This window comes from Electrophorus electricus, chromosome 2, assembly GCF_041902795.1.
Source record: "Electrophorus electricus isolate QZ-2024a chromosome 2, ASM4190279v1, whole genome shotgun sequence".
Lineage (NCBI taxonomy): Eukaryota > Metazoa > Chordata > Actinopteri > Gymnotiformes > Gymnotidae > Electrophorus > Electrophorus electricus.
This window is the reverse complement of record NC_137498.1, coordinates 18,179,978-18,207,500: the sequence shown is the minus strand read 5'-3', so window position 1 is coordinate 18,207,500 and position 27,523 is coordinate 18,179,978. Positions and strand designations below refer to the sequence as shown.

The 27,523-nt window shown below is 46.1% G+C and overlaps 1 protein-coding gene across 15 annotated transcripts in view; it reads left to right on the top strand.

The window, feature by feature from the left end:
* epha7 (eph receptor A7) overlaps positions 1 to 24,386 on the top strand; it is a 68,336-nt gene extending 43,950 nt beyond the window's left edge. The window contains exons 6-17 of one of the 15 annotated variants that reach the window (XM_027014087.3): positions 4,483 to 4,607; positions 11,016 to 11,190; positions 12,214 to 12,358; positions 13,453 to 13,508; positions 15,099 to 15,212; positions 15,737 to 15,922; positions 16,344 to 16,405; positions 16,506 to 16,715; positions 16,978 to 17,127; positions 19,325 to 19,518; positions 20,261 to 20,416; positions 20,723 to 24,386. In XM_027014087.3, coding sequence (XP_026869888.1) covers positions 4,483 to 4,607; positions 11,016 to 11,190; positions 12,214 to 12,358; positions 13,453 to 13,508; positions 15,099 to 15,212; positions 15,737 to 15,922; positions 16,344 to 16,405; positions 16,506 to 16,715; positions 16,978 to 17,127; positions 19,325 to 19,518; positions 20,261 to 20,416; positions 20,723 to 20,837 — 1,688 coding nt within the window. In that variant the 3' untranslated portion in view covers positions 20,838 to 24,386. Of the gene's footprint in view, positions 1 to 4,482; positions 4,608 to 11,015; positions 11,191 to 12,213; positions 12,359 to 13,452; positions 13,509 to 15,086; positions 15,213 to 15,736; positions 15,923 to 16,343; positions 16,406 to 16,505; positions 16,716 to 16,977; positions 17,128 to 19,324; positions 19,519 to 20,260; positions 20,417 to 20,722 lie in introns of those variants that run through there. The other 14 variants (XM_027014085.3, XM_027014089.3, XM_027014088.3 and 11 more) reach the window with 14 other exon arrangements.
* The last annotated feature ends 3,137 nt before the right edge of the window (positions 24,387 to 27,523 follow it).

The following is a 27,523-nucleotide window of genomic DNA, read 5'->3' as shown; positions in this document are numbered from 1 at the left end:
AGGGCATTGCACACTGAGGCTGATGCTGGCGTGGGTTGTAACAGCTTTCTCTGCTAGGCTGACTGAGAACTGCCTGGCGAGGCACTCAGTGCTGCTGAACTCAGGGTTTCTCTGCGGCTCCGTTCTAACTGAATTTGACAAAGCTCTCGGTTATGGAGGCTGATGGGGCTCATTCGGGTGGGCACACCAGCTCGGGGCCAGGCGCTTGTGAGTCGGCCGGGCAAGAGAAAACGTTGTCACGGCAGCACTGTCGCTTACTCTCTACATCCGTCAAAGCGATGGCCAGCCAGCCGCTCTCTTTACTGACTCCCTGAACCATTGCTGAGTGAAATAACACTCCTCTCCTCCTCTCCTCTCCTCCTTTTCTCTCCACTCCTTGTTACGCTTCTGTTTTCTCTTTCTCTCCTCTCTTCTCATCACACACCCTTTTGACTTTGGTCTTGATCTCTCCTTCTATCTCTCTCTCCCTCTTTCCCTGGACCCCCCTCTCTCTCTCTCTCTCTGCTGAGTGGTTGAAGAGGCTTCAAAGTTCTCACAATGCTATCTATCACTGAGGCCAAGGGCATTCACACATGGTCCATCATGCTGCACCACTAGGGCTAGCACTGGCTGCAGGCCCCCCCCCCCACACACACACACATCCCAACACTCATGAGGACCAGCCTCACTGGATCAGACCAGAGAACCAGAGATAACAATGAAGAAGCGTGCATGCCTACTGTATACATGTACACACGCACACACACACACACACACACACACACACACACACACACACACATACACACACCAGTTCAGAATCACTTGACTTTTTGCCTGCCACTTTATCATTCTCTCAGAAGCTGTCAGAAACTCATGTCACCACATGACTTTCCCCCTAGGTAAACTCTCCTGTTACAGAGAGTAACAGTATTAACACTGTAATGTAACTGCAATAATCATAATAGCAATAGTTACGGTAATGACGTAAGATAACACAATAAGATAACACAGAAGACTCGGTAATGGTAATGGTAATAATACTGGCCCTGATATCAATCTGGACCTTATAACAGATCTTTATAATAAAAATCTAAATTCTCTGACCAGCAGAACTTTCCAAGCCCAGCTAATTGCAGGCAGCAGGTGAGGGGACATCCTCTAAAATTCCCAGCTTGTCTGGACCATTTCCTATTTGACACATAAGTCTCCCAGCACGGTATCTGCACCACAGACTGAGTCATGGGAAACGAGATTACTGGGTTTATATTGAAGAGTGTCTGCTGAGTAAGAGCAGTAATCTAGCATGGTTAATTCCTGTACCATTAGAAACCATGTCTGTTGATTTACTGCGTGAGTAATTGAATATTTAGTAGGTGTGAGGCAAGGGGGTGAGGGGCCATGGCCCATGTGCGGTTTTGCAGTCTCGAACAGTTTTGTAATTGAAAAGAATGAGCTTATGTGTCCTGCTCTACCCTAGAACCAGGTAGGTGCGGAGAAAAAAAAGCCACGAGGAAGCTTTTATAATAAAGTGACATTTCACTCCTATTTCCCTTGCTAATGGTAGTGAGGAGAGAGAGAGAGAGAGATGGGCCCAAAGTCAGAGAGATAGACAGAAAGAGTAGAAAGCAGAGGATATTAAAAACTGCCATACATAATGTAGCTCTAATGTGTTCTAATGCAGGACGTGATGGAAGTGAGCTTCCGGCTGAATTAGCTCGAGTTCCAGAACCTTCTGAAGGTCACTTACATCTCCTTTTAATACTGACCGGCCAGCGCGTGGGAGACTACCCGTGCGCTGCCTGCCCCCACCCTCATGCCAAGCCCCGCCCCCTCCCCACAGCTATAACGCCACCCCCCTCGGCCCCTCCCTACCAAAAAAATGTCACTAATACGGGCAGGGCAATTACACGATTTTCAGCTCCACAAGGCCCCTCAGGTGGGTTAAATGTGAAAGAGGGTTGAGTCACTCCGATGTTAAGTATGTCATTAATGGCTGTTACAGGGCAGTGGTTAAATACACCACAGGGGAGACTCAGAAAAGAGAGAGAGAGAGAGAGAGAGAGAGAGAGAGAGAGAGAGAGAGAGAGAGAGAGAGAGATGGAATCGTATATTAGTGTTCACTCCTCTCTTGCTCAGTCAATATGAAGCCTGTCAGTACACTCGATTCACAATTACCCCAGCTAGGTCTCGGTGGATGTGTCTGAAGGAAGACTAATGCTCTCACACTGCTATCGGACAGGGGCGCCATCGAGCTGCGTGGAATATGGCCGTGTCTTTTTCTTAATATGTTTACTCGATGTCTTAACTCAGGACACTGACATTCTGCTTGGGGATCTACTGATAGAGGTAGGACAGTCAGGATGGTACGTTTTTCATTATATTTGTCAGTTATTGAAAAGAAAAAAATGTTAAAGATTCAAAGGGTATATGAGTCCATGCACGTGTGTGTGTGTGTGTGTGTGTGTGTGTGTGTGTGTGTGTGTGTGTGTGAGAGTTTCTGTGACTCGAGAAGTGGCTAATGGTGGTACACACTCACAACACTCACACACACCAGTGCAGTATGTTTTATGACATGCTCAATGTGGGGATGCTCTTTGGTCGATGTCGAAGCAAGCGTGAAGAGCCAAAGAGACGCACGCTTCAGTTCCCAGCAGCTCCCATGTCACCCTTCATGGTCCATTGCCTTGGGACAGGGGGTAAGCAGCCCTCTGTCAGGCCATTCCAACTGCAGCAACCCCCAGCAACGGACGGATTAGGGCGAGAATAACATCATGCAGATGTGTGTGTGTGTGTGTGTGTGTGTGTGTGTGTGTGTGTGTGTGTGTGTGTGTGTGTGTGTGTGCCCCAGTAATAACCTGGCTCTCCGATTACATCCTCCAACTTGATGGTAAAGAGACAGGCGATCTGAAAGGCCCTTTAGCCTTTCACACAAAACCGCCAGTGAGGAGACAAACAGCAAAGGGGCTTAACTATCCAATTACTGCTCCTCTGGCCCTCCACTGTACAAGTGTCATTTTAAATTGCAACCCTGCCCCTCTGCAGACCCACCCACCAACCAGACCCCGTCACCACTGGCCTGATGCTCCTGGGTAATTGACACTCATTACATACAGTGAATTTGAGCGTAGCAAAGGGTGAAACACAAAGGAATATGCGATACGCCTGATCACAAGTGCACAGTCTTGGCTGCTAGCGATGTCACACGCCTTGGATTATGAATGGCTTGCGTCTGGATGCACCGACTGTGCTTGGAGCAAAAACGGAGCACATCACCACGACTATGGAATGCTGTCAGGGGCTCCTCTGCTGTCAGATCATCTTTCTGTCATTTCTAATGAGAAGCACTAGAGGAAAATGGGTTCGGTAGGGGTTTGTCTCCATCATATTATGTTAAACTAGCGTGCTTTTGAAGGAGATGGTTACCATGGCATTATGATTGTTCCTTCTGCTTGCTGTAATGTGCAGTTGCTACGTGTGTGTGTGTGTGTGTGTGTACGAGAGACCCATCCATGTGGGTTAGTGCTGTTACAATGTTTGAGTTGGATTACAAGACACATGTCAAAACAGAGCTTGACTGGTGCGGTGTGGAAGCCCGAGCTGTCGTCTGCATTAATCTCCGCCGCCCAGATAGCTGCTAATCACGGCCTAATCCACATCCTCTCATTACCAACGGGTCAGCACAGAGCAAAGTTATACTCCAGGAAAGGTCACAACCCCTGGCTGCCTGCCCCCAAAGGCCCAGCAAGTGGGGTGCAGAGACATCAGCACTTCACACACACACACACACACACACACACACACACACACACACACACACACACACACACACACACACACACAGATTAGTTCAACCGTCCTGAGAGAGCAAGTGTTTTCTTGTTACCGCAGTCCTCATTATAACTCAGCACCTACGCACTCTTAATGGCAGCTGGCCATTAAGATACAGCAATATTCCCAAGCTATGCCACAGCAGTTAGACAACCAAGACAACTTTTTTTTTTTTGGTGGGGGGGGGGGTTGTCGAAGTGTATCCTTTGCACATGGTTAGTGTCGTCGTTCAGCAAACAGCATCAAAGTGGCTAAGAGCAGTGCACTACGCAGGTCGCTGGAAGAGGCGAGGCGATTGACGTATGTGGAGTGGTGTCGTCGATCGTGGCTGACTGATACAGGGCACGCGTGTTGACAGCCATGCTGGAATCTGTTGGTCCTGTATGGCTTTCCTGTCAGGGAAAGTGGTCAGCTTTCTGTTGTTAGCTCACCAGCTGAAGATTTCTGGTATGAGGCATAAACAATTGGGAACGTCGTGTTGGTGTTCATCGATAGAAAGGTTCATGTAGCGTACACATGAGAGATTAATAGAGAAATTGTAGTCTCAGGTATATATATAGTTGCCATGCCTATGTTGAAAAAAGTATATAATAAAGTGCCATATATATTGAAAAAGTGATTTTCTCACTCTCATAACTCTTCTCTCTCTCTCTCTCTCTCTCTCTCTCTCAGCCCCGTCTCAGGTCAGTGAAGTGATAAAGGAGAGGGTGCAGGAGCACAGTGTTCAGCTCTCCTGGCAGGAACCGGAGCAGCCCAATGGAGTCATCACCGAGTACGAGATCAAGTACTATGAGAAGGTAAGAGCCCACTACACTGCAGGACCCAGTGACAGAGTCTATTAAACCTGCATAGAGAGAGAGAGAGAGAGAGAGAGAGAGAGAGAGAGAGAGAGAGGAAACATGGCAAGCCAGCAGTGAGAAAGCCAGAGAGAGGGTGTACGTGTGTGGGGTATACATGTAGGTTTGCACGTCTTGGAAGCAGGACAAAGGTGTTCCCCTTTAGCTCGGCACGGGCACCCATCTCTTGCTGAAGCCCAGTGCTCGTGCGTCCGTGTTTGCTCACTGCTAGCTTCTTCTATTCTATTCTTCTTCAATTAGTATTAGCGCCACCCACGACATAACGGCAATCGCGGGTTTTGCACACCACGCCTGCCCTCACCCAGAATCCCGCTAATGAATAACACACTCACGACATTTTAATTAGTCAGGAGTCCTTCACACACAGAGTGCTTTCGGGCACTGTTGTGGTCCTGCAAGCACACACGGGAGCTGCTGCAGTACTGCGCACACACACCAACTTAAACACACACGCACGCATTCAGGCACATGCACAGTTGTGGAGGTGCACGTGGCGTTCCGCCCCAGTTCCCAAACACCACCTCCCCGTGCATGCTGGAACACACACATTCATTACTGGACACAAACAGCCCCTAGACAAACACACACACAAACACACACACAAAAAAATCTAGGTGGAAGAATCCAAAAGTGGTCAGGCAAAAATCAGAAATGAAAAACAGTAAATCCAAGGTATGACACAGTAGTAGAATCAGAGAAATAACGCTTGGTATGCTCAGAAAACACTGGAGGCAATATTTCGCAATGTGATGAACCTTCAGACAAGCTTATATTTGTGTTTCTAAATGACACACAGGTGAATTCAATATTTGGGTGATGATGATCTGACGTGAAGTTCTTGATTGGTTGAGTCCTGGGTTGGGTGATGAACAGCCTGCTGGGTATTGTAGTGTGCTAAGGAATCGGGCGATATGACAGTACCTCCGTCCAAAGAGTCCGGGACGGCCGAGGTACGAGGACGCCCGTGACGACCCTCAGCAGGCATGACAGACACTGGTCTCGATTGAGAATCCACTGCAGGAAGGCGGTGAGGTCGACTCCAACGGCGAGGAGCAGGCCTTTCCGGGAACCTTGCATGAAAGTCCGAAAGGAGACTGGGATCCAGTACATCACAACGGGGAACCCAGCTTTGTTCCTCGGGACCAAACCCCTGACAATTTACCAGGTACTGCAGTGAACCACCCTGCCTCCTAGAGTCCAGAATGCGCCGTGCTGCATAGATTGGAGCGCCGTCATAATCTATTGGTTGAGGATGAGGGATCTCAGTGGAGACCTTATCCAAAGGCCCTGGAACAACAGGCTTAAGAAGGGACACATGAAATGACCTCGAAACACAAAAGTGAGCAGGTAAGTTGAGTTGATATGTGACTTCATTAATGCGCTTGGTAATTTCATATGGACCGATATATTTGGGACCTAACTTGTGACATAACCCCGGCTTGTGGAAGTTCCATGTAGAGAGCCACACTCTGTCACCAGGTTGGTATTTCTGGTTCTCCCCTCTGTGTCTGTCCGCAATTTCCTTATACCTTCGGAGAGCTCGTTCGATACGCTGATGTGTTTCTTCCCATACCTTTTCACTCCACTGCCTCCACTCATCTACAGTGGGGATATCAGCTGAGATGAAAGTCCACAGGGCTGATAACCTAAAATACATTCAAAAGGAGTCAAGCCAATGTATAACCTAGTAAGTGAATTTTAGGCCATTTCTGCCCAGGACAGGAACTTGGACCAGTCTGATGGATTGTTCATATAAAAACAACATAGGAATTTATTCAATTCCTGGTTAGTCTGCTCGCATTGGCCATTTGACTGTGGATGATAGCCAGATCATAATAGCTACCCCGATATGTTCAAAAAAGGAAGCCCAAACTTGAGATGTGAATTGATGTCCCCGATATGATAATATGTCCTCTGGGATGCCAAATATATGGAACACCTGGTTAAACAAAGCTTCCACAGTTTGGAAGGCTGTAGGCATACTCGGGAAAGCAATGAACCGCATACCCCTGGAGAATCGATCAACTACATTGAGGACAGTAGTGTTACCTTTGGAACAAGGGAGGTTGGTAACGAAATCTAAGGCAATGTGAGACCAAGGTCTTTCTGGTGCAGGAAGGGGCATGAGCTTTCCTGCGGGTAGGGTCTTAGGCGTCTTGCTTTGACTGCAAATTGAACATGAAAAAACATATTTATGAATATCGCTCGTCATAGTTTCCCACCAATACCGGTTAGCCAGGAGCTGTTGAGTACGTGTCTCCCCAGGATGCCCTAAAACCAGCGAGGAATGAGCCCACGTCAATAGACGGTCACGACACGAGGTAGGTACATAACGTTTTCCAGATGGACATTCCATTGGGATGATTGTGTCTTGTATGGCTTGTTCTATTTCATCATCTATTTCCCCTCATATAGATGACAACTGTATCCAGCTAGGAAAGAGAGTTTCCTTTTTGCTAGATTCCTCTTCTGTCTTCTCCAGGAAAATGCGGGATAAGGCATCACTTTTGTATTGTGGGTCCCGGGACGATACATAATCTTAAAATGAAACATTGAAAAGAATAAAGACCAACGGGCTTGACGTGGGTTCATTTGTTTAGCTGCACACATGTATTCCAAATTCCTATGGTCAGAGATAACTAAAAATGGATGATTAGCCCCCTCTTGCCATTGCCAACTGTTTAATGGCCAACAGTTCACATTCTCCTATTCCATACTTGTGTTCTGCCAGTGATAACTTACAGGAGAAATAGGCCACTGCGTGTAATTTTGACTTATCATATCGTTGTGAAAATACAGCTCCTACGCCGATATTAGAAGCATCAATGTCCACGACAAATGGAATGGAAGGATCGGGATGTCGAAGTATGGGAGCCGTGGTTAAGGCTCCTTTTAGTTTCTTGAATGCTTGATCAGCCTCCTGATTCCAAAGTAGCTTGTGCATTGCTCCTTTCCGGACGACTGTGAGAGGATCTGCAATGCTGCTAAAATTCCATATGAAGCGGCAGTAAAAGTTTGCAAATCCCAAGAAGCTCTGGAGTTTTTTAACAGTAACAGGAATGGACAACTGGATGATGCCTTTGATCTTCTTATCATCCATAGTGATTCCACCATGGCTGATCACTTATCCTAGAAAAGTCATGGTTGGAAGTTGAAACTCCCTTTTCTCTCCCTTTACGTATAATCCATTATCCAGAAGAGTATTCAATACTGCTCATACATGTTGTACGTGGATTTCAATGTCGGGTGAATAGATGAGGATGTTGTCAATATAAGCAATAATGAATTTTTCAATGTATTCACAAAGGATATCATTGATGAAGGCCTGAAAGACAGATTGAGCCACACTGAGACCATACGGCATGACTTTGTACTCATAGTGAGCTATGGTGGTAATAAAGCCGGTTTTCCATTCATCACCTTTCTATGGAGATCTAATTTAGTGAAGATCTTGGCTTCTTGTAATTGTTCTAGAGCGACGGGAATAAGAGGTAGCAGGTATGCATATTTCTTGGATATTTGATTGAGACTTTGGTAATCAATACAGGGACGAAGACCTCCGTCTTTCTTCTTCACAAAGAAGAAGCTCAATGCCATGGAGGAAATGGATGGCTGAAAAAAGCCTTGGTTCAGTGCTTTATCTACATATTCTTCCTTGTTCCTCTCTTCTTCTTGGGAGAGAGGGTAAATACGAACCTTAGGGAATATGGCTCCCTCCAGGAGCTCAATGGAACAGTCATAAGGACGATGGGGAGGTAACAGGGTCGCTTTCCTTTTACTAAAGACCATAGAGAGATCTTGGTATTCCAGAGGGAGGGAAAAAGCTTGGCCATCTGCAGGACTCTCTATAGTTGTGGAACATAACTGAACAACAGGTAATGTCAAACAATTCCTCAGACATTGAGCTTGACCACTGAGTGGTTTCCTTTCGGGGCCACGATATGCTTGGGTTATGTTGTTCTAACCAAGGTAGACCTAAAATGACTGGCAATTATGAGGCTTCTATGACAAGAAATGAGATGAGTTCTGAATGGAGTGCACTTGTGGTGAGTTTTACAGGCGTAGTGCGGAGTGATATGGAATCAGCTCCTACTGGTGATCCATTCAGAGCAGCCAGGCAAAGAGTCTTGTGTAATGGTTCTACTGAGATGTCCAATTCCTGTACAAGACGGGCATATATGAAGTTACCCTCTGCTCCTGAATCAACTAAGGCTGTAAGCATAGAGGATGGTGTATGAGGCCCAACATAGACAGTTAACAAAAATGACATAGCGATCATCTTTCTTGGGGGCAAGAGCACAACCTTGTTTTGTGATGTGGGTTGCCTGATCCGTCTATGGCTCAGTGATGCTGGATTAGGTTGAAGACAACAATCCCTGGTAACATGTCACGAGGACCCACAGTAAAGACAGAGACCCTCCTGGAATTAGTACCGCCTCTCCTCTTTAATTAAGTGTGAAGAATCACATTGCATAGGTTCCACTGGATTCTCTCACCTAAGCTCTGGTCTATAACTGGGAGAGGGACAGGTGGGGTGAGAACTACTAGCTCTACACGTTTTTTGTTCTTGAATAAAATGATCCAGATGGATAGATAGAGCTATAAGCTGATTCAAATCTAATTTATCATCTCGGCAAGCTATTTCGTAAGATCTTTGAATGAAACTGTTCCAGAAAGTGACGATCAATGCTACCTCATTCCAGCCACTACCTGCAGCGAAAGTATGAAACTCATGCATAGTCAGCCACAGAACGATTGCCTCAGCACAACTTGGTTAGTATCTCCCAGCGGGCTCTTCCCTCATGTGGGTGCTCGAACACCGCCTTGACTTGAGCGATAAAACCTTCATAAGGCGATGTTTGTACGTTATCCCAGATGGCAGACGCCCAGTCTGGAGCTTTGCCAGATAGACAAGAAGTGATGAATGAAATCTTAGTTTGATTGGAACAGGGTGGAAGGCTATTGAAGTATACTGAGCACTGTGGCAGAAAACTTGACACTTGTCTGAGGAGCCATCAATAATTTTGGGGTTTACTCATGCGGAAGGTTGGTTGAATATTGATCGCAGCAGTACTAGATGCCAGCATAGGAATGAACTCAGGAGGAATGGTCATCATTTGCAGCTGGGAAGTTAGTTCTTGTGACATTGTCCTAGTTCCGACGTTTGTGTTTGTTGGTCCGCTTGTTTGGCGATTATATCCATTGATTGTGTGAAACCCTCAAGCACCGGGTGGTGTTGGTTGATTAGCTGACCCTGGTTGGTCAAAGCTTCCTTCAAGGCATCGGAATTGGCTGTCTGCATGGAGGCGAAGTATTCTGTAATAGGCCAGGCAAAAATCAGACGCTTGTGGATAAAAGACAGGGCTTTTATTGTAGTTCCACGTAGTGGAGCAAGGTTGAAACAAAATGGTTAGGGTTGGGAGTAGTGAGAAAACAGTTTGTATCAAAACCAGAAAGACAATCTAGGCAGAAGAATCCAAAAGGGGGCAGGCAAAAATTAGAAATGAGAAACAGTAAATCCAAGGTACAATACACAGTAGTAGAATCAGAGAAATAACATTCAGAATGCTCAGAAAACATTGGAGGCAATACTTCGCAATGTGATGAACTTTCAGACAAGCTTATATTCATGTTTCTAAATGACACACAGGTGAATTCAATATTCAGATGATGATGATCTGATGTGACGTTCTTGATTGGTTGAGTCCTGGGTTGGGTGACGAACAGCCTGCTGGGTATTGGGCGATATGACAGCCAGTATTGGCAGTCCATGTGCGTGCCTCCTCTACCACCTTACCTCTGCTTATCAAGTGCAGCTTCACAGTGTCGTAAACCACCCACGTTTGGCATGAGCATGAACCCCGACACGTTTGCTCAGAATGAGGAGACGCTACAGAGCCTGGTTGCAGCTTCCCGGGCGATGTTCTGGCAGATATACTGCAACTGTCGCCCGACCGGGTGGAAAATTAGACAAGCGTGGTTACACTGCTAACACACCCGCTTCACACCAGGGTATTTTGTTTACTTATTTATGTTTTTTGGCCTGCTCATGAAAGATCAATGACAAAATGCCTTGTGCTTAAAGTTTGTGTGTGTGCGGGTGTGTGTGTGGGTGTGTAGATCACACAAACCAATTCAGTCTGACATGGCCATTGTAAACCAACTGCTGCACTCAATATGGTGTCTTCTCTCAATTACTACAGAATTCCTTTCCTTTAGACATGTTTCTTAATCTCACTTCTCCTATGCACCCTCTGCATTTGAGAGAGCCCTCACCACCGCCCTCGCTCTGAGACACCGTGCGTCATTGTCCTGACCCCTTGTGTGTCTTCTCTCCTCGTCCACAAGGACCAGAAGGATCGCATCTATTCCACGGTCAGGTCGCGGTCAACATCAGCCACAGTGAACAACCTGAAGTCCAGCACGGCATACGTGTTCCAGATCCGGGCGTTCACTGCCGCGGGCTATGGAATGTTTGGCCCCCGCCTGGAAGTCACCACCAAGGGGGAGTCATCGGGCGCTGGTAGGCATTGACCTCGTCGCACCACTGGTGCTGTGATTCCTCATCACGGTCTTCATTATCACCTACTAAAAAAGCAAATCCATTACTGCTTTAATGTATATATACCCAAGACACCCCTCAGCTCAGGACTCGAGTGGAGCGTGTTAGAAAAGGACTGAGAACCAGAACCAGCAAGTGCTCATAAACGTGTTTTTATTTCTAGGATAACTTTTTTGGTTCTTCTGGTTCCTCAGTTCTCAAAGGACCACCAGAAAATAAGATCAATATCAGGTATCTTCTAACATAGATTTAAACTGGTCTATCGTAGGCTTAAACCAGTCTTTACCTGCTGATGCCAGTCAGTCCTTTTGGCATTTCTTTCCACTTTCACCCGAGGCTTTCCGGGGAGTTGGTGTGTGAGTAGGACAGAAGCCTAATTCCAGCAAAAAAGAGCCTCGACACTTGTCAAGCTCGGCGCCATGATGTGCTCTTTAAATTCTGCCTTCGCAGTGTTTAATTTAGCGTGCCTGAGCTGCACATTCTGTTCCCTCAGCATTCTGTCAGTGCCGTGTGGCCCGTTCCGCCGTGGTCCAGGCGGTCTGGACATGGAGCAATCCAACCTGAATGTGTCATCATTCCAAATGAAGGCCACCACGATACCGTCGGGGACCATTACGCCCATTTTCAGAAACAGCAGCACAGCGAACTCGGAAAGTCCAGAAATAGAGCGTTGGGAGGATCGCGAGGGAGGAGGGGTGCTGGTGGGGGGGGGGGTCTGTACCTGCACGCCAGCGGCAACACCAGCGTGGCGGTACGAAAAACCAAGCCTTCCGCTAGTTTGGCGGGAAGTCTTTTTGACACGCTCCATACCAGCCGCTAATTTCTGTCAGTGCAGCTGTGTGCCAAAGACATGTGTGATTTGACGTGACAGTGAACTGTGTTTCAAGAGTGGTCTGCGTGCGTGTGTGTGCATGTGTGTGCGCGCGTGTGTGTGTGTGTGTGTGTGTGTGTGTGTGTGTGTGTGTGTGTGTGTGTGTGTCGCAGCCACAATCGTGTCAAGTGAGCAGAACCCGGTCATCATTATTGCGGTGGTGGCCGTGGCCGGCACCATCATCCTGGTCTTCATGGTGTTTGGCTTCATCATCGGGAGAAGGTACGCTCTCGCGGCCCCCGTTGACTCTCCGCTCCTGTGAGTCTCCTCCGCTTTGGCATGTTAGCTCTCTCTGTACCTCACAGGCCACTATAGCTGTGAAGTAACCCCTCCATTCACCCCCCATCCATCAGTGGCACTGGCATACTGCATGCATGCGTGTGTGTGTGTGTGTGTGTGTGTGTGTGTGTGTGTGTGTGTGTGTGTGTGTGTGTGTGTGTGTGCGCGTGTGAAATCTCATCTGGGCCCAAGCCAGGAAGGAAAGTGCACCATTTTCAAATTTTCTTTTGTCCAGTGTGCTTTTAAAATGGATCTATTGTGAAGGAAGAGCACTTTGGAAAAGGGAAGAGTTGCACTTCTTTTCCTGTCACTGCTGTGTATATATACATATACATATGCATCTGTGTGTGTGTGTGTGTGTGTGTGTGTGTGTGAGCGCGTGCATGCGTGTGCGTGCAAGAATGCTCCGGCTGGTGCACACCTCCTGCCATTTCCTCTTTAAGCACCTGGCTTTTGCCTGTGAGTCACAGCATAGGCCAGCTCTTCTGGCTCCTGTACCTGGTCTCACAGGAGCCCAGTGACAGCTCAGAGGAGGCATGGCCATGTGGACTTTCAGCCAGCCAATGACCTTCATCCCCCATCATTCCCCAGCATGCTTGCCTGTAGCTAAATGCTATGCTATAATGAGTTACCTACTTCATGATCAAACAGTTTGCTTCAAGTCGGAGTTCATTGAGTTATTATTGACTTCTAATTAAAACATTAGAGCACTATATTAGATGACAGTTTAACCTTTACAGTTTATAAATTCATGAGATTAACTTTTCCAATATCTTCCCTTCCTCCATGGTTTACTGTATCTTAACCAATGTAATAGAGAATATTGGCACTGGACGTCTCTATATTCTGTAGGCATGAAATTATTTTTGCCGCAGTGCCACTTTTCCTGTTCTCATGAATAACTCATGCAGATGCTTTGTGACAATATCTGTTTGTAAAAAGTGCTGTAAAATAAATTTTGAATTGAATTGAGATGCACCTCAGCTTGCCACACTGTGAACACTATCCACGCATGCACTCTTGTCCTGGACCCACTGATGGTGACTCTCTCTGTTGCCCGGTCTCACGTGCAGGCACTGTGGATACAGCAAGGCAGACCAGGAAGGGGACGAAGAACTCTACTTTCAGTGTGAGTATCGCATTTGCTCCTTGATCAGCGGTTGCTAGTCCTGGTCCCGGACTAGCACCTTCCAACACACCTGGTGCAACTCCTCAGCTAATATACCTGCCCTGGAAAAGGGTGAGTCCCAGCTGCTGCTCTGGGATCAGGAATGGGAGAGGCTGATTTTTGGAACGCACACCATATGGGAACGGGCGCATAGGTGCACACCCTCTGATGTGGGGGGCAGGTGGGTAAAGGGAAATCGGATAAACAGTGTGCACTGGCCTGGTGCATTTGATGAGCCTGTCTTTGCCTTGAGCCCACCCGTGAGTTAGTTTTTAAGCTACGAAATATCGCACCAGCGATTCCCTGGCCTGTGATCTGGCACCGATCCAGGACACTCGACCCATATGTCCGAGCCCTTCACCCATCGAGCTGCCCCTGCTCCAGTGCTCCCTAATGAAGCCCCCGGAGATAACCGCACCAGCAGCCTCTCCGGGTATGGAAAAGCTAATGATCGGCACTGTGGGCTATCTGCCGATTCGGAAGTGAAGGGTCAAGTTGGCCCTGGCACCTCCCTCACGCTGACTAACGTGGCTCTCCGGCACCTGGCAGCCAGTTCTGAGATGAGGAGGGAGAAAAAGGAGAAGAATTTATAAACAGATCCCAGGAAGCTCCAAACAAAGTGGGAAAGGGGGAGCCCAGTCAGTGCGGCAAGGCTTGTGGCTGTGTTTTGTGGTCGGGTGATGCGGTGGAGACAGGGATATGACGCTGCTCTGTGTTTGCAAGCATTTGGCCTGCAGAAGATTAGTCATTTAATTACTCGTTAGCAGCAGTCCAGTTTAGTCATTTTTAGCACAGCATGATATGGCCTGGTAGTGTTTGCATCTCATTAAATGGGCATGGGTATTGAAGCTGACAGGTACGGTTGTAATTAGCTAATCTGAGATGGAGGTGTGTTGCAGGCATTAATTGGGCAGAGAGTAATGTAAAAATGTTAAATGTATAATTAGCTTGCGTATTTACTTGGGTCAACAATATTGTGAAACGAAGATGCATATGAAGTGCATATGCATGATGCTATTATAGAGCAAATTAGGTTGTAAACAGACATGTGATTAAAATGAACATGCATTCTTGTCATTTAACTTCTATTGATGCTTTTAAAATATAGGCTTGAATTTTCCTTTCGCACTAATTCGGATGCTGGACATGTAGGATGGTCCTCGAATCAAGGCAGTGATCCTGATTCGGAAATTCTGGTTATTCATCTGCAGTGAATTGTAATGTCATCCGTTCCAGATTCTGAGTTATTGAAAGCCATCAGCCAATGAGTGACAGCTCCACCCAACTCAACCTGCTTGCACCACCCTGTGCCCCAGGCTCCCCCTTTTGCTCAGTCTGGTGAAGGTTAAGTGCAAAATCGAGTGGCATTTTAATTCCTTATTCGAGAAAATAAAAGTGGGTTTTTTGTTTTTTATGAGATCGACCTTTTTGTCGCCTGGCGTCATCTCTGTATCCACAGGCACTCACTAATCACGGCTTGCCTGTGCCCCTGCGTCATGCATATTTCATCGTAACAGTAATCCTCTTACCCTTCTGCAGTTAAATTTCCAGGCACCAAAACCTACATCGACCCTGAAACCTACGAGGATCCCAACCGAGCCGTGCACCAGTTCGCCAAGGAGCTGGACGCCTCCTGCATTAAGATTGAGAGGGTTATTGGTGCAGGTATGCTCCAACCCCTCCCCCTCCCCCACCCCCACCGTTCCACTCACACTCAATCCACAGAACACCCTAATGCCCATTCATCACAATGACAGCGGAATATTTACGCCTACAGTAGTGTCGTTGCATCTTTCCTGTCTGGTTATTAATAGCCCTATTGCGAAAAAATGGGGTTGAAGTGTGGTGCTGGTTGGTGGGAGGTGGGATAGGGGGATTTTGGAGGGGGTGTGGAATCACACTGTAATTAATACGTCTTATGTTCTGGCTAGAATGCGTGAAGATGCATCATCGCTGATGAATTACTACCGCATCACTTTTACATATCGCCATGTAAGGGTGTTAGCACAGAATGCGACGTATCCAATTATGTCCCGAGGATACGTTCCCCAGTGTACAGGCATGCCGGCATGCCACCCTACCATGGTGGATGCTGTCATGAGCATAACTGATGCACTGGCTAGTGCAGGTGTAGAGAAGGGTGCTAAACGGCTAGCTGAAGGATTGAACCCGGGCTCTGTCTCTGGCAGGGGAGTTCGGGGAGGTGTGCAGTGGGCGGCTGAAGCTCCCTGGGAAGAGGGACGTCCCTGTGGCCATCAAGACCCTAAAGGTTGGCTACACAGAGAAGCAGAGGAGGGACTTCCTGTGTGAGGCCAGCATCATGGGCCAGTTTGACCACCCCAACGTGGTCCACCTAGAGGGTGTGGTCACTAGAGGTTGGTTCCCAGGCACCAAATTTCCTGCATTAAAATTGTCCCATCAACCTTTTCTTTAGACCACATTTCATATACAGGGGTCTGGGTATCAAAAACAACCAGACTGACTAAACTCAAGAACTGGCGAGTTGAGTTACAATATCACAACGTCGTTTAAAGCAGGCGATGCAATTGTAAATCTTGTAAATGTTCTGGTGGTGAAACTGTTTTGTTTGGTATAATATTAACTCATGTTAGACAAGTTAAAGAAGCTCTTTGTGTTGGTTAAATAAGTAGAATGAATGCACTTTGCACTGCTATGCAGGAGCCTTTGGAGAGCCCTGACTGAGTAATTGTCTCTCTCCACAACTCTGTGATGTAAATGGTTGGAGTTTGTCTTCGCTGCTCTGCGTTTAGTGTAATCTGTTCTTCTGCTTTACAGGGAAACCAGTTATGATTGTGATTGAATACATGGAGAACGGTGCACTAGATGCCTTCCTCAGGGTAAGTATGACCTGCACCGCACGGCAACCACCCACCGTCAAATGACTCATTGGCCTGAGAGTGTATCCGCTGACGCCTGGCGATCCATGTGTCCCCGCAGAAACATGACGGGCAGTTTACGGTGATCCAGCTGGTGGGCATGCTTCGAGGCATCGCGGCCGGCATGCGCTACCTCTCTGACATGGGATACGTGCACCGTGACCTGGCCGCCCGCAACATCCTTGTCAACAGCAACCTCGTGTGCAAAGTGTCCGATTTCGGCCTGTCGAGGGTGATTGAGGACGACCCTGAAGCGGTCTACACCACGACGGTGAGTCAGGCCCGGTCAGCCTGGCCCATCTTGGCCCGATGTGCACTCCATGCTGTCAGCATGTATCTACTGCATGGGAGTACATCACTATTACATGTGCAATACAGTGCATGCCAAACTTTCCATGACCAGCCATGATATCTTGCCAGTCAAGAAAGAATGTGATCCGAGCGTGTCCTAACTGGTAACTTTCATTGGTGTTTTAGGGGACAGGATGTAGTGGGTTTGATGTTTGCTCCAGCCTCTGCATTTTGTTGAACAGGGCGGGAAGATCCCCGTGCGGTGGACGGCCACAGAAGCCATCCAGTACCGCAAGTTCACGTCGGCTAGTGACGTATGGAGCTACGGCATTGTCATGTGGGAGGTCATGTCCTATGGGGAGCGGCCATACTGGGACATGTCCAATCAAGATGTGAGTCCTTGTTTCCATGGCAATGCATGGACATTACATTTGAATCTCACAGTGGCTAGAAGTTGTCATACATCAAAAACGATTGATCATAATGTTGTCATTGTCATAATTGATTTGTTTTTTATCAACATTTGAGGTTTGTAGCATTTGTTTGTCCAAGGCTTGCACAATATTCTCCCTTCTTCAGTGAACAGACTTAAATATCAATTACTACTTTATGTGTGTGAAAATGGCATACATTACTGACATGCCATTTACTGCACAAGGTGTGCGTTCACCAACATTCCTGTTGCTCTAGCAGGAAAACACTGAACGCTTCACTCTCTGCCAGGCCCCTTTCCTCACCCGCAGGAGCTCCCTCCTTGGTACACTTCCTTATGGCCTCTTCAGGAGTCCTGCCTGCCTCATTACGAGACTCTTTCCCCATGCCCCATCACCCACCTGCATTTAGAGGCCCTCTTCTTTTTTCATGCCACTGGTGAACGTTTAACCCTGCTAATAAGATATGGTAATACAGAACTAATCATTGGTGGAGCTTGGGAATTTTTGGAAATGCTGACTCGACCATACAAAACCCCCAAGACTGATCCATAGCCCCTCCATTTTGTTTAGCGTAGATTGCCGTGTGCAAAATTTGCGAATCGCTTCATCGGCTCTGCCACAGCCAAACTTCCGCTGCATTGAGATTCCGCAGTGCCAGTGGCTAATGATATGTATGAAGGGAATAGCAGCTAATGATATGTATGAAGGAAAGTTCTTTTAATCCATCGCTGTTTGTAGGCACTTGTCTTGGGAATGCTGCTCTTTTAAGCAGACTATTTGTCAAAATTACACAAGCTAGAACATCTTTGAAGAAGGTAAATACCCCTCATCAGAAAGACTAATGATGACTTATAATTCCCATCTTCCCTTGCAGTGCACAACTGCGCATTTCAGCAAATGTGAATGCCAAGCGCCAAAACATCAGCAGTAGGCACCTGAACACTAGTATTAAGCACTTTGAAACTAGCCTGGGTAGGGAGCTTTGGTTCTTGACAGACATCAATGTCAGCGATTGCTGTACCCTGTCAGGATGGAAGCAGTCTTCTCCTCTGGGGTGAGAGAGAGAAAGAGATACAGGGGGTGGGATGGCCAAGAGAGACATTTACATTTCTGCAGCACTTTGGTTGTTTTGACACTTCTCCTTCCATAACTCCCAAGTTTTGTTTGAAAAGACACGAGGAGAATAGCAGATGAACATACCAGGAAGGTAAACAGAGAGGCAGCTGCGATTCTGAGGGCAGTGTGCGAGAAAGCACTGCGCACCTGCCCGCTCCTAGCTCTGTCGACTCGCACTTAGCTGGGTCACTCCGCTCAATCCCACATGTAAGGCATGTAAATTTTTCTTTTCCTACTTATTGCAGCAAGCTGGTGGGATTGGTGGGGGGGGGGGGAGGGGGGGGAACGTGTGCTGCTGTTTGGACTTGCAAAGTTGACGTTGCCACAGTCACTCTGGGATTAGCCTGTGCGTCTGGTGGGCCCACCAAGTGCACTGGCTGTGGGTGGTGTGACGGGCATGGACAGATGTTCAGCAGACCCTGTTCCAGCATGCCGTCTTCAGTAAGCACCGTGCTACAGCCTCGGGAATCATGAGCCATTCCCTCAGTCATTCTCAATAAGCACACAGGGAGTGGTGGCATCTGGCTAACGGGTTTTTTCTGCTCTCTTTAAAAGTTTGCAAAGCTGGAGGTAAAAAAACCACAAAGGATTTCACTGGCAAACCATGTGTTTATGGAAGTGCTGATTAAAGGATGGGGTGGAGGGGGGGTGGAGGTAGAATAATGGTCTGATCCTCATCTGTGTTTGTTATGGAAGTTGATCGTTCACTTTTTTTTTGCTCAATTTGATGCTCGTTCTTCCTCTCTTCCATTCCATCACTCTCTCTCTTCCTATCATTGCTTCTCACCCTTGTCTTCACTTCCCCTTAATCTTTTCATCTCTCTCTCTTGCTCTCTCTTTCTCTGTCTCTTTCTCTAAACCTCAAATTCTGTAGCTCACTGAGGCACTTAAGGAGGACTGGAACTCCGAGAAGGGGCCATTCTTCTAGCCTGAATGATGGCACAATACCCTCTGTTAATAACAGAAGTGTGAGCGAGAAGGCTGGAGTCTGAATTGCATCCAGTACTGAAGGCCTCTGTCTCTGTCCCTCAACCTGCAGGTCATTAAGGCCATCGAGGAGGGCTACCGTCTCCCTGCCCCCATGGACTGTCCTCCGGGCCTGCACCAGCTTATGCTGGACTGCTGGCAGAAGGACCGGGCTGACAGGCCCAAATTCGACCAGATCGTCGGTGTCCTGGACAAAATGATTCGCAACCCCAACACCTTGAAAACCCCAGTGGGAACATGCACAAGGTAAAAGTGCCACTCGGTTGCATGGGATAGGGGTTACCTGGCTGCGGCGCCTCTCTTTGTGGTGATGGGCTATGCCCACTCCCACTTTCCCATCGTCCTCAGAATGCGAAATTTGTCCTTTTGCTTGTTTTCTTTATCTTTCCGTTATTATTATTCGTACCGCTGCTGGTTTTATTCCCGGGGTGTAGATTTGGCACTACTAGATTAGCGAACGGTCTCGTGCATGGAGAGTCCACCGAGGACTGCAGATGAAAGATGAATCCCAGTGAATCGATGCGACGCTGCTGCTTCCATGCCTTTATGGTCAATAGCAAGGCTTTTAAATCAATCGACGTAATGAGAGTCCGGGTCTTTTAAGTTCCACGGGGGCACCGACGCCCACTGTGAGCATTTATCAGATGAAATCCATTTACAGGGGGAGAGCACAGCCGGAGCCAGCACCAGATGAAGGACATAACCTGAAAAACAGCAGTGGAAAAGCAGCTTAGTCTATTCTGCCATCATTTTAGTGGGAGTGCTCTTACTTATTGGAAAGGGGAGGACTATTTCCATCATTCACAGAAACGAAAGTGCGATACAATTTACCCCCATAACAGCTATACTTGGAATTGCTATCACACACGAGGTCAGGTTAGAAGTTACCCCTTGGTGTGTCAGTAAAGCAAGCACGACTGCTCTAGGGGGTAATACAGGGCCTCAGCAGCTCAATTGTTGATATTGTTCCTCTTGTGTTGCTTTGCAGACCCATTAGCCCCTTGCTGGACCAGAGCATGCCTGACTTTGCCTCTTTCTGCTCCGTCGGTGAGTGGTTGGAGGCCATTAAGATGGAGAGGTACAAGGAAAACTTCACTGCGGCTGGCTTCAGCTCCCTGGAGTCCGTCGCCCGCATGACCATCGAGTAAGCCACCTTCTCTTTGCACCAAGTGTTGGGGAAATCTCGCGCGTGACAAGCCTGCTGGGTTTGGGGGAAAATGTCCTCGGGTTGCCGCTCAGCGTATCGCTCTGATCACCAAGGGACCGAGGCTTAATTAGTCCTTCGTGATCAGTGTCCAGGCATGCCACACTGCAGTAAAGGTGGCTGCTTCTATGCGCATCTCTTCTCCCTTAGCAAAACAACACAGGGGGATGATAACTTGTCTGAGCTCCACAGCGCAACCCTCTGATTCACGAGCGGGCTTGTGTGTGTGTGTCTTTCTGTCGGCAGGGACGTCATGAGTTTGGGGATCACCCTAGTTGGTCATCAGAAGAAAGTTATGAGCAGCATACAGACTATGAGGGCTCAGATGCTACACCTGCATGGGACAGGAGTCCAGGTGTGACCCAAACCCCTGTAGACACGCCTTGACAAGGGCGGGAAGTCTCGATAAACATTAAAAAAAAAAAAAAAAAAAAAAAAAATGCACCGGTGACGGTGCCACCGAGGATAATTACAAACAAGATACAAAGAAGCAAACAAATACATTTAAAAATACCCTAAAAGAACAACAGAAAAACCACGTCTCTCTCGTATGATGGTCTGAGATGGAATCGTACCTTTATTCTCTGGTGAAGGATTTTTGCCCCTTGTTTAGCGAAGGTACTTAACAAATAAAGAACAAACGAGAGAGTGATAAAAGAAGGAAAGAATACTACCTAGACTGGTCAAAATTCCAGAGACCTTATCATTTGTCATTGGAGAGACAATGCATTTTCAAGCAGCTTGATGCTTGGAACCATTTTCCCCCCTTTATCTTACAGCTGGTTGATTTGCTCATGGTTAATATGGACTTCACTAGGATATGGGTCATTTTTTTAACAAAAAAGAACAAAAATGCACAAAAGAAATGAATCAGTACAAAAAATAAATAAACCTTGAGAGTTTGTTTTTTTTCTTTAATTGTAATAGCCATGTTCCAATTATTGTGGTAGCCTACATAAATTCCTTGCTTCATTCGCATTTGACGATTTGCCTTTTGGATTTTCGTGTGGAGTTGACGACAGGGTAAATGCCCCCCGCACCCCTGGGTGCCCGGGTGGCAGGAAGCAGTGACTGAACTTTGAACGAGGCCAGCGTGCGCTTCGCCTGCCAGGACCCTTCTGCGGAGGCATTAGCGGCAAGTCAGAACCTCGCAGTATTTTCTGGAAGAGTGTCCCACCCCTCTTCCTGATTCAAGGCGCTGAGGTTTGCAGGAGCACTATCTGGTGCACCGCGACAGTTGAAAGGTGTTTTGTGTGAAATTATTACAAAGACAATTGAGAACCACTTCTTTTTTTATGTAAAAACAAGTGCTATGGTTTCAATATTCTATTATCTGCAATATTTTTTTCTCCAGTTTCTTTCCTGCCTTATTTTATTTCTTTTTAATGCTTTTATTCATAAGGTGTCGTCTCCATATAGATAGCACTATTGAAGACTGTATTTAATATAAAGATGGCTCGATCAAAAGTTAATTGTTTGGCCTGCAAGATCTGGGGGGGGGGTTGTTTTTTGCAGATAGTGCAGAATGTTTCATCTTTCAGTTACTGCATATCCAAGCAATCTGTTTTAGGACCCATATTGCTGTTAAAGATAGGTTGAGGAGTGATATTGCCATAAAACTTTAGAGGCAAATATACACTTGTTTAAAGTATTTTAGTGGCTGAATATTTTTTTATTTTTAAGGACACCTCATTTTTGCCGAAAGAGGGGTACCTGCGTACCTGCTCAGTTCTCTACACTGACACCAGGTGAAAGTGGACAAGGAGAGAGAGTGTTACATTTGCATCTGGAAGATTGATTGATCTGATTGATCAATCAGAGCAATAATTATTGAGATGGTTCTTCTTTGTGATGATAAGGTGCTATGTAGTTTTTTTTTACACTCTTTGGCATGTCACATTACATTGATCTTTAGAAAAGGGACAGAATTTGCAGAGTATAATGTTTGTGTGGGTCTTCTCCCTTCCCAAGGATCTGTTGGGGTTTTCTCTTGCTGTTTTTAGTGTTGCTCTGCTCTTCTTCTCGAGTCGGCAGCTCGATGAGGCGCTGTGTGCTTTTTCAAACGTTGTTAGAGCCAATTTCTGGGTGCCATAACACACTGGGGTTTGTGTTTGTCTCATCCCCAGTGTGGTATATGTGTCTAAACCGACAGATCAACAGAGTCCCTTTGGAATTTAGAGAGAGAGAGAGAGAGAGAGAGAGAGAGAGAGAGAGAAAGAGAGAGAAGTTGATATTTCTAGCAGACTGTGTGGTTACTGTAAAATTACAGAGGAAGAGTAATCATTGGTTTATGCAGTATTGAAGAGGTCACATGACATATTAAACTTGCAAAATATATGTGAATGTTTTTCATTAGCAGGAAGATGGCATGACCTTTTTTAATTATAAACACTTGCTCCATTGATTTGGACGTTCATTTGAAGTTTAAGGTCAAACCCCACTTTCTACAGCAGTGCTTCAGAAAAGCCTTCATCTAATGTACCCCCCCCCCCCACCACTATCCAGCCCTGACGCCAGGGTGTGTGTGTGTGAGAGTGTGTGTGTGTGTGTGTGTGTGTGTGTGTGTGTGCATGTTTGTGTCTGTGTATGGTTTTGCACAGCACTCTTGGATCAGACCACACCCTGCAGTTAGAAGTTACATCTCCTGTCCTTGTGCTGCACTTACTTGAGCACACAGGACTGTGCCAGCCCTTTGAACTGAGTGTGAGCAGAAAGACCTCTGGTCAGCACAAAACTCCAGCAGCTCCAGTGCCAGAAGCAGGCTGTCAGCTCCTGCTTCCCATGCTCTGATATCTCTCCTGGGGCCCCACTGAGCCCTCGTTGGCCCCTTACCCTTCTCCTATAGATCTCGGGGCCCTCACCGAGACAGCAGTTTTGAGCCGATTTGAGATTAATGCCTGGGTTCAATCGACCCTCACTTGAGGCCATTGCAGCAGTTCAATGACAAATCAGTCATTCTTTTTTTTCCTGTTTCTCCCATTTTAAGATGAGAACTCTTATAGCTTGACAGTAGGAGGTGAATTTTGGCAAAGATGGCCTGTATTGTGAACTTGGTTGAATTCAGGGTTAGTGTGTGTTGTTTTAAAAACTTGAGAAAGACCATGAGGAAATGTGGATATTCCCCCTTTGGAAAAAAAAAAATTCTTTTGGAAGATTCCAAAGACATCAGCACTGTTGATTGTGTCAGAAAGATCATAATGGTTCGAGGGAAACTTTGTATATGATCTAATTGTAAAACTTGTACATTTTATTTATATTGTTGTTTCTTTTTTACACATATTCCTCAGTAGTGAGCTCTGAATTCATTGAAAATGCACTATATTTTTCTATCTCACTCACAAATGCTTAGTCACCCGGACTATTTCAGATGTACATAATTTCTCATTTAGGACCAAAGACAGCTGATAGGTTTCCATTTTAGATGTTTTTTTTTTTTTAAGTTTTATTATTTTTGCCTTTTGGGTTGAAATGTACAGTAAAACAAATTGTCAATTTATTATTTATTTTTCTGTGAGAGGAGTACGGAGAGTATTCATTGATCAAAAAGTATTTTCCCCAACTGGAGATCTGTAAAGTCATTTCCCTAGACTGTTTTTGTTTTTGGTTTGTTTCTTTATTTTTGCTTTTTAATCTTTGTAATAGACTGTACATATATTTTTGGAAATATAATACTATCTCTATAGAAATGTGTGTGGTTTTAATAATCTTTGTGATTTCTTTGTAAGTATGAGCACACTGATTTGGGGTGTATATAAGATGAACACTGGTTTTAAAGGGCTCTCATGAAAAGACCATCAGGAATTACAGCAATTATAAGCTTATATAGAATAAGATGCATCGTCTGTGCTAAGAAATATATATTTAGTAGACTTTCTGTGCTATGTCTACTTAATATACATTATCATTTTAATATTTGTGTTGCCCATAGATTTTGTAATACTCTACTGATCAATACAACAGCACTTCTGTATCTGTGATAAAGAGATGACACTGCAATATGATTTATCCTTAGGGAGAAGACTTCTGTTCAGATCAGTACAATTACATCTTATCTGGTGAATTTACGTGTGTGTATGTGTGTGTATGAGAGAGAGAGAGAGAGAGAGAGAGAGAGAGAGAGAGAGTCAAAAAAGTGGTGAAGAAAGGAATAATACAGCTATAAGTGAAGGGGGAGGGTACATGGAAGAAGAGTCAGGGATTTGTTTGATGACCCTCCCTGGGTGACTCTGGACGGTGTCATTAAAAATACATTAACCAAACCCTCCAACCTGGGAGAAGTAAGCCTGATCCCTCCATCATTAAACAAAGTCAGCCTAATGGATTTATAAAGATTATATCTCTGCAAATATTCTGGTATTTATTTAATTAGCTGGGGAGGAATCTTGTCCCACAGGCAGGAGGAATGCAGCGGAGTGGCTAACAGGATGGTGTGCTCATGAAAGGCTGTGGTTCCTAGCCTCGCTCCTACGCACAGCAAGGACCTGGGCAAACGTCTGCCTAACTCAGCCACGCTTCATCTCCCGTAATCTCTGCTCCAACCCAATAGACCAGGCCATGTTGAACTCATCTGCTGTAAACAATGGTGCGTAACGGAGAGAGGATGCTGATCGCCCCCAGAGACCGCGGGGGGCGGCAGAGATGGGGCTGGGATGAGTGCCGAGGACGTTATGTACGTCAAGTCTGCTTTTCCCTCTACGACCCACTTTAGAGAGGCACTTTTCTGCATGAAGCAGGCAAAGGCAGAGAAGCAGTGGCGATCAAAGTGAGAAGGGGACATAACAGAAGACTGCCAAACTTTTATATCAGTTGACCACATAAATCTCTTAAATGTATTTATTTATGTGTGTGTGTGTAGCCAAAGCTCAAGGGTTTTGTAGTAATGATCCTAGGCTGCCCTAGGAAGAAAAATGTTGAAGCAGGTTATCCAGGAATGAAAATAAATATCTATCATCATATTTCTTGAAAACAAAAAGCAGATAAGAACAAACAAAGAAATCATCATCCTGTAATATTCATGATCCAAAATCTCGAAAAAGCAAAATACTAGAGAGTTTTAGGAAGCAGATGAAATTGCTTGAAAATACAAATTCCCTCTACCTATGTGTGTATGTATGTCTCAGCCAAATAAAAGGATCGTCACCCTCTGGTTTAGATAATGACAGTTCAGATTGCTGTGCCCTTTCAACAGTCTTTTGGGAACTGGAACGGAGGGAGAGCAAACAGTGCGTAACTTGTAACCTTTTTCTCTGAAACGACTCACACATCCAGGGCAGGACTGAGATGTTCCATAGGAGAGGAGCTCAGTGAGGCTAAACCCAGAGGGCAGCTTCCTAATCTCACACATACAGAGCGAGAACACAGCACAAGTGCATGTATTGCTGCAGGGTGATGGACTCTAATGCAGAAGGGTGTTCAAGGGGTTATGCAGGTAAGAAAGCATGTGTGTGTGTGTGAGGCTGGATGGAGTTATTCATGATGGATAGCCCAGAGGTTACGTTGAAGCTGTGTGTACTGTGTGTGTACACTGGAGGGGCCTGTGTACCATGCCTGGGACTTGGATGAACCAAGAACCCAAGGTTATGATTGCACTCACCTACCCCTGAAATGTGTGGTAACACATGCTTTATCTCTCCTAGGTTCTGGTGTAAAATTCAAACCACACAGCCATGTGCACTCTCATGTTATAAACTATTTATGTTTCTTATCTTATGCTACCAAATACCTATGCGAGATTTAAATGGTCATGCACCTTTCTGTCAGTTAAGAACATAGCTGGTGGCTATTCCCTGTTAATTGCTTCAGGTGAAAAAAGAACAGCAAATATTAAGACACCCCTTCCAAAATTGTCCTCGCTGAAATCGAGCCACTGCGTTTTGAGCGAGCGATGCGAATGCCGGTCTTCTGGAGGACCGCGATCCCCTGCAGAGTTTAGTTCCACCCCTAAATTTACACACCTGACACAGCTAATCAAGGGCCTGACAGCCTCTGTAAATTACAGCCAGGTGTGTAAATTTAGGATTAGAGCTAAACCTTGTGGCTAGATGAGCTGTGAATGGCAATCCGCATGAAGCTAACCTCAATTCTAAGGAAAACAACAACAACAAAAAATTCATAGCTATTGCAGAGGAAAAGCAACATTTTAATTACAAACTATAGAAAGAATAATTACACATGCCAGTGGACGCTGCCAGCTTGGTTTTTATCAGTACAACTGCATTGTCGTGACAGATCTTTCACATAAAGCTCAGGTTCTCGTTCACTTCTTTCTTTAAATAAGTCACGTTGCTTCCCAGTTATACAATCCTCCTGGGAACATAATGCAGCAAATAATTGGCAAGGTGCAGACATAGCCTGACTAGTAATTACCGTTCCTGTGTATCCCGATGAAGTAACGATAGCAGGCTGCTTTCTTAGACAGGGGACTAAGCTGTGCTATATTAACAATAACGATCATTGCTCCACGTCAACTCCAAGAGGAAAACCTCAATGCTATCTAACTATATCGCGCAGGTCTGAAGTTGAGCCGCAACCAGCCTAATGGAAGCTCGTGGACGTCTTTGTTTCTATAGCTTTAGATAATACCGAGTCGTTATTTAGTCTATCGTTCATTCTTCCATAGGCTCGACGGTGAATAAATAGTACTAGCGTGACTGGATTCGGCTAGATTGTATTGTTTATTTAAAGCATTTTAGATGCTCTTATCGCTTCGCTCCTGACCCTTAAGGCTATTTTGGCTCGGGCGGCTTTGCTGCCAGGTATTCTCGCTTTTTTATGGCCTGACTCGTGGCACCTTATGCCATTAAGTATTTAAGGGGCTGGTAAAATATGTCTCCCTCCTGCGCCATTTACCCCCATCTCCTGGGTGACTGATCGATTTCATGGGCATGGCTGATGCCTCGTTTGGACTGGACTGATGGATTTGACAGATATGACGGGTTTCTCAAAGATGCGCTTGACTGAGGTGGGTTATAATCTGGCGGTCACCGATAGGTCATACTGCCGCACGTGGACACTGCTTCGTAGTAGCTTCAGGTTAAAATAAAACTC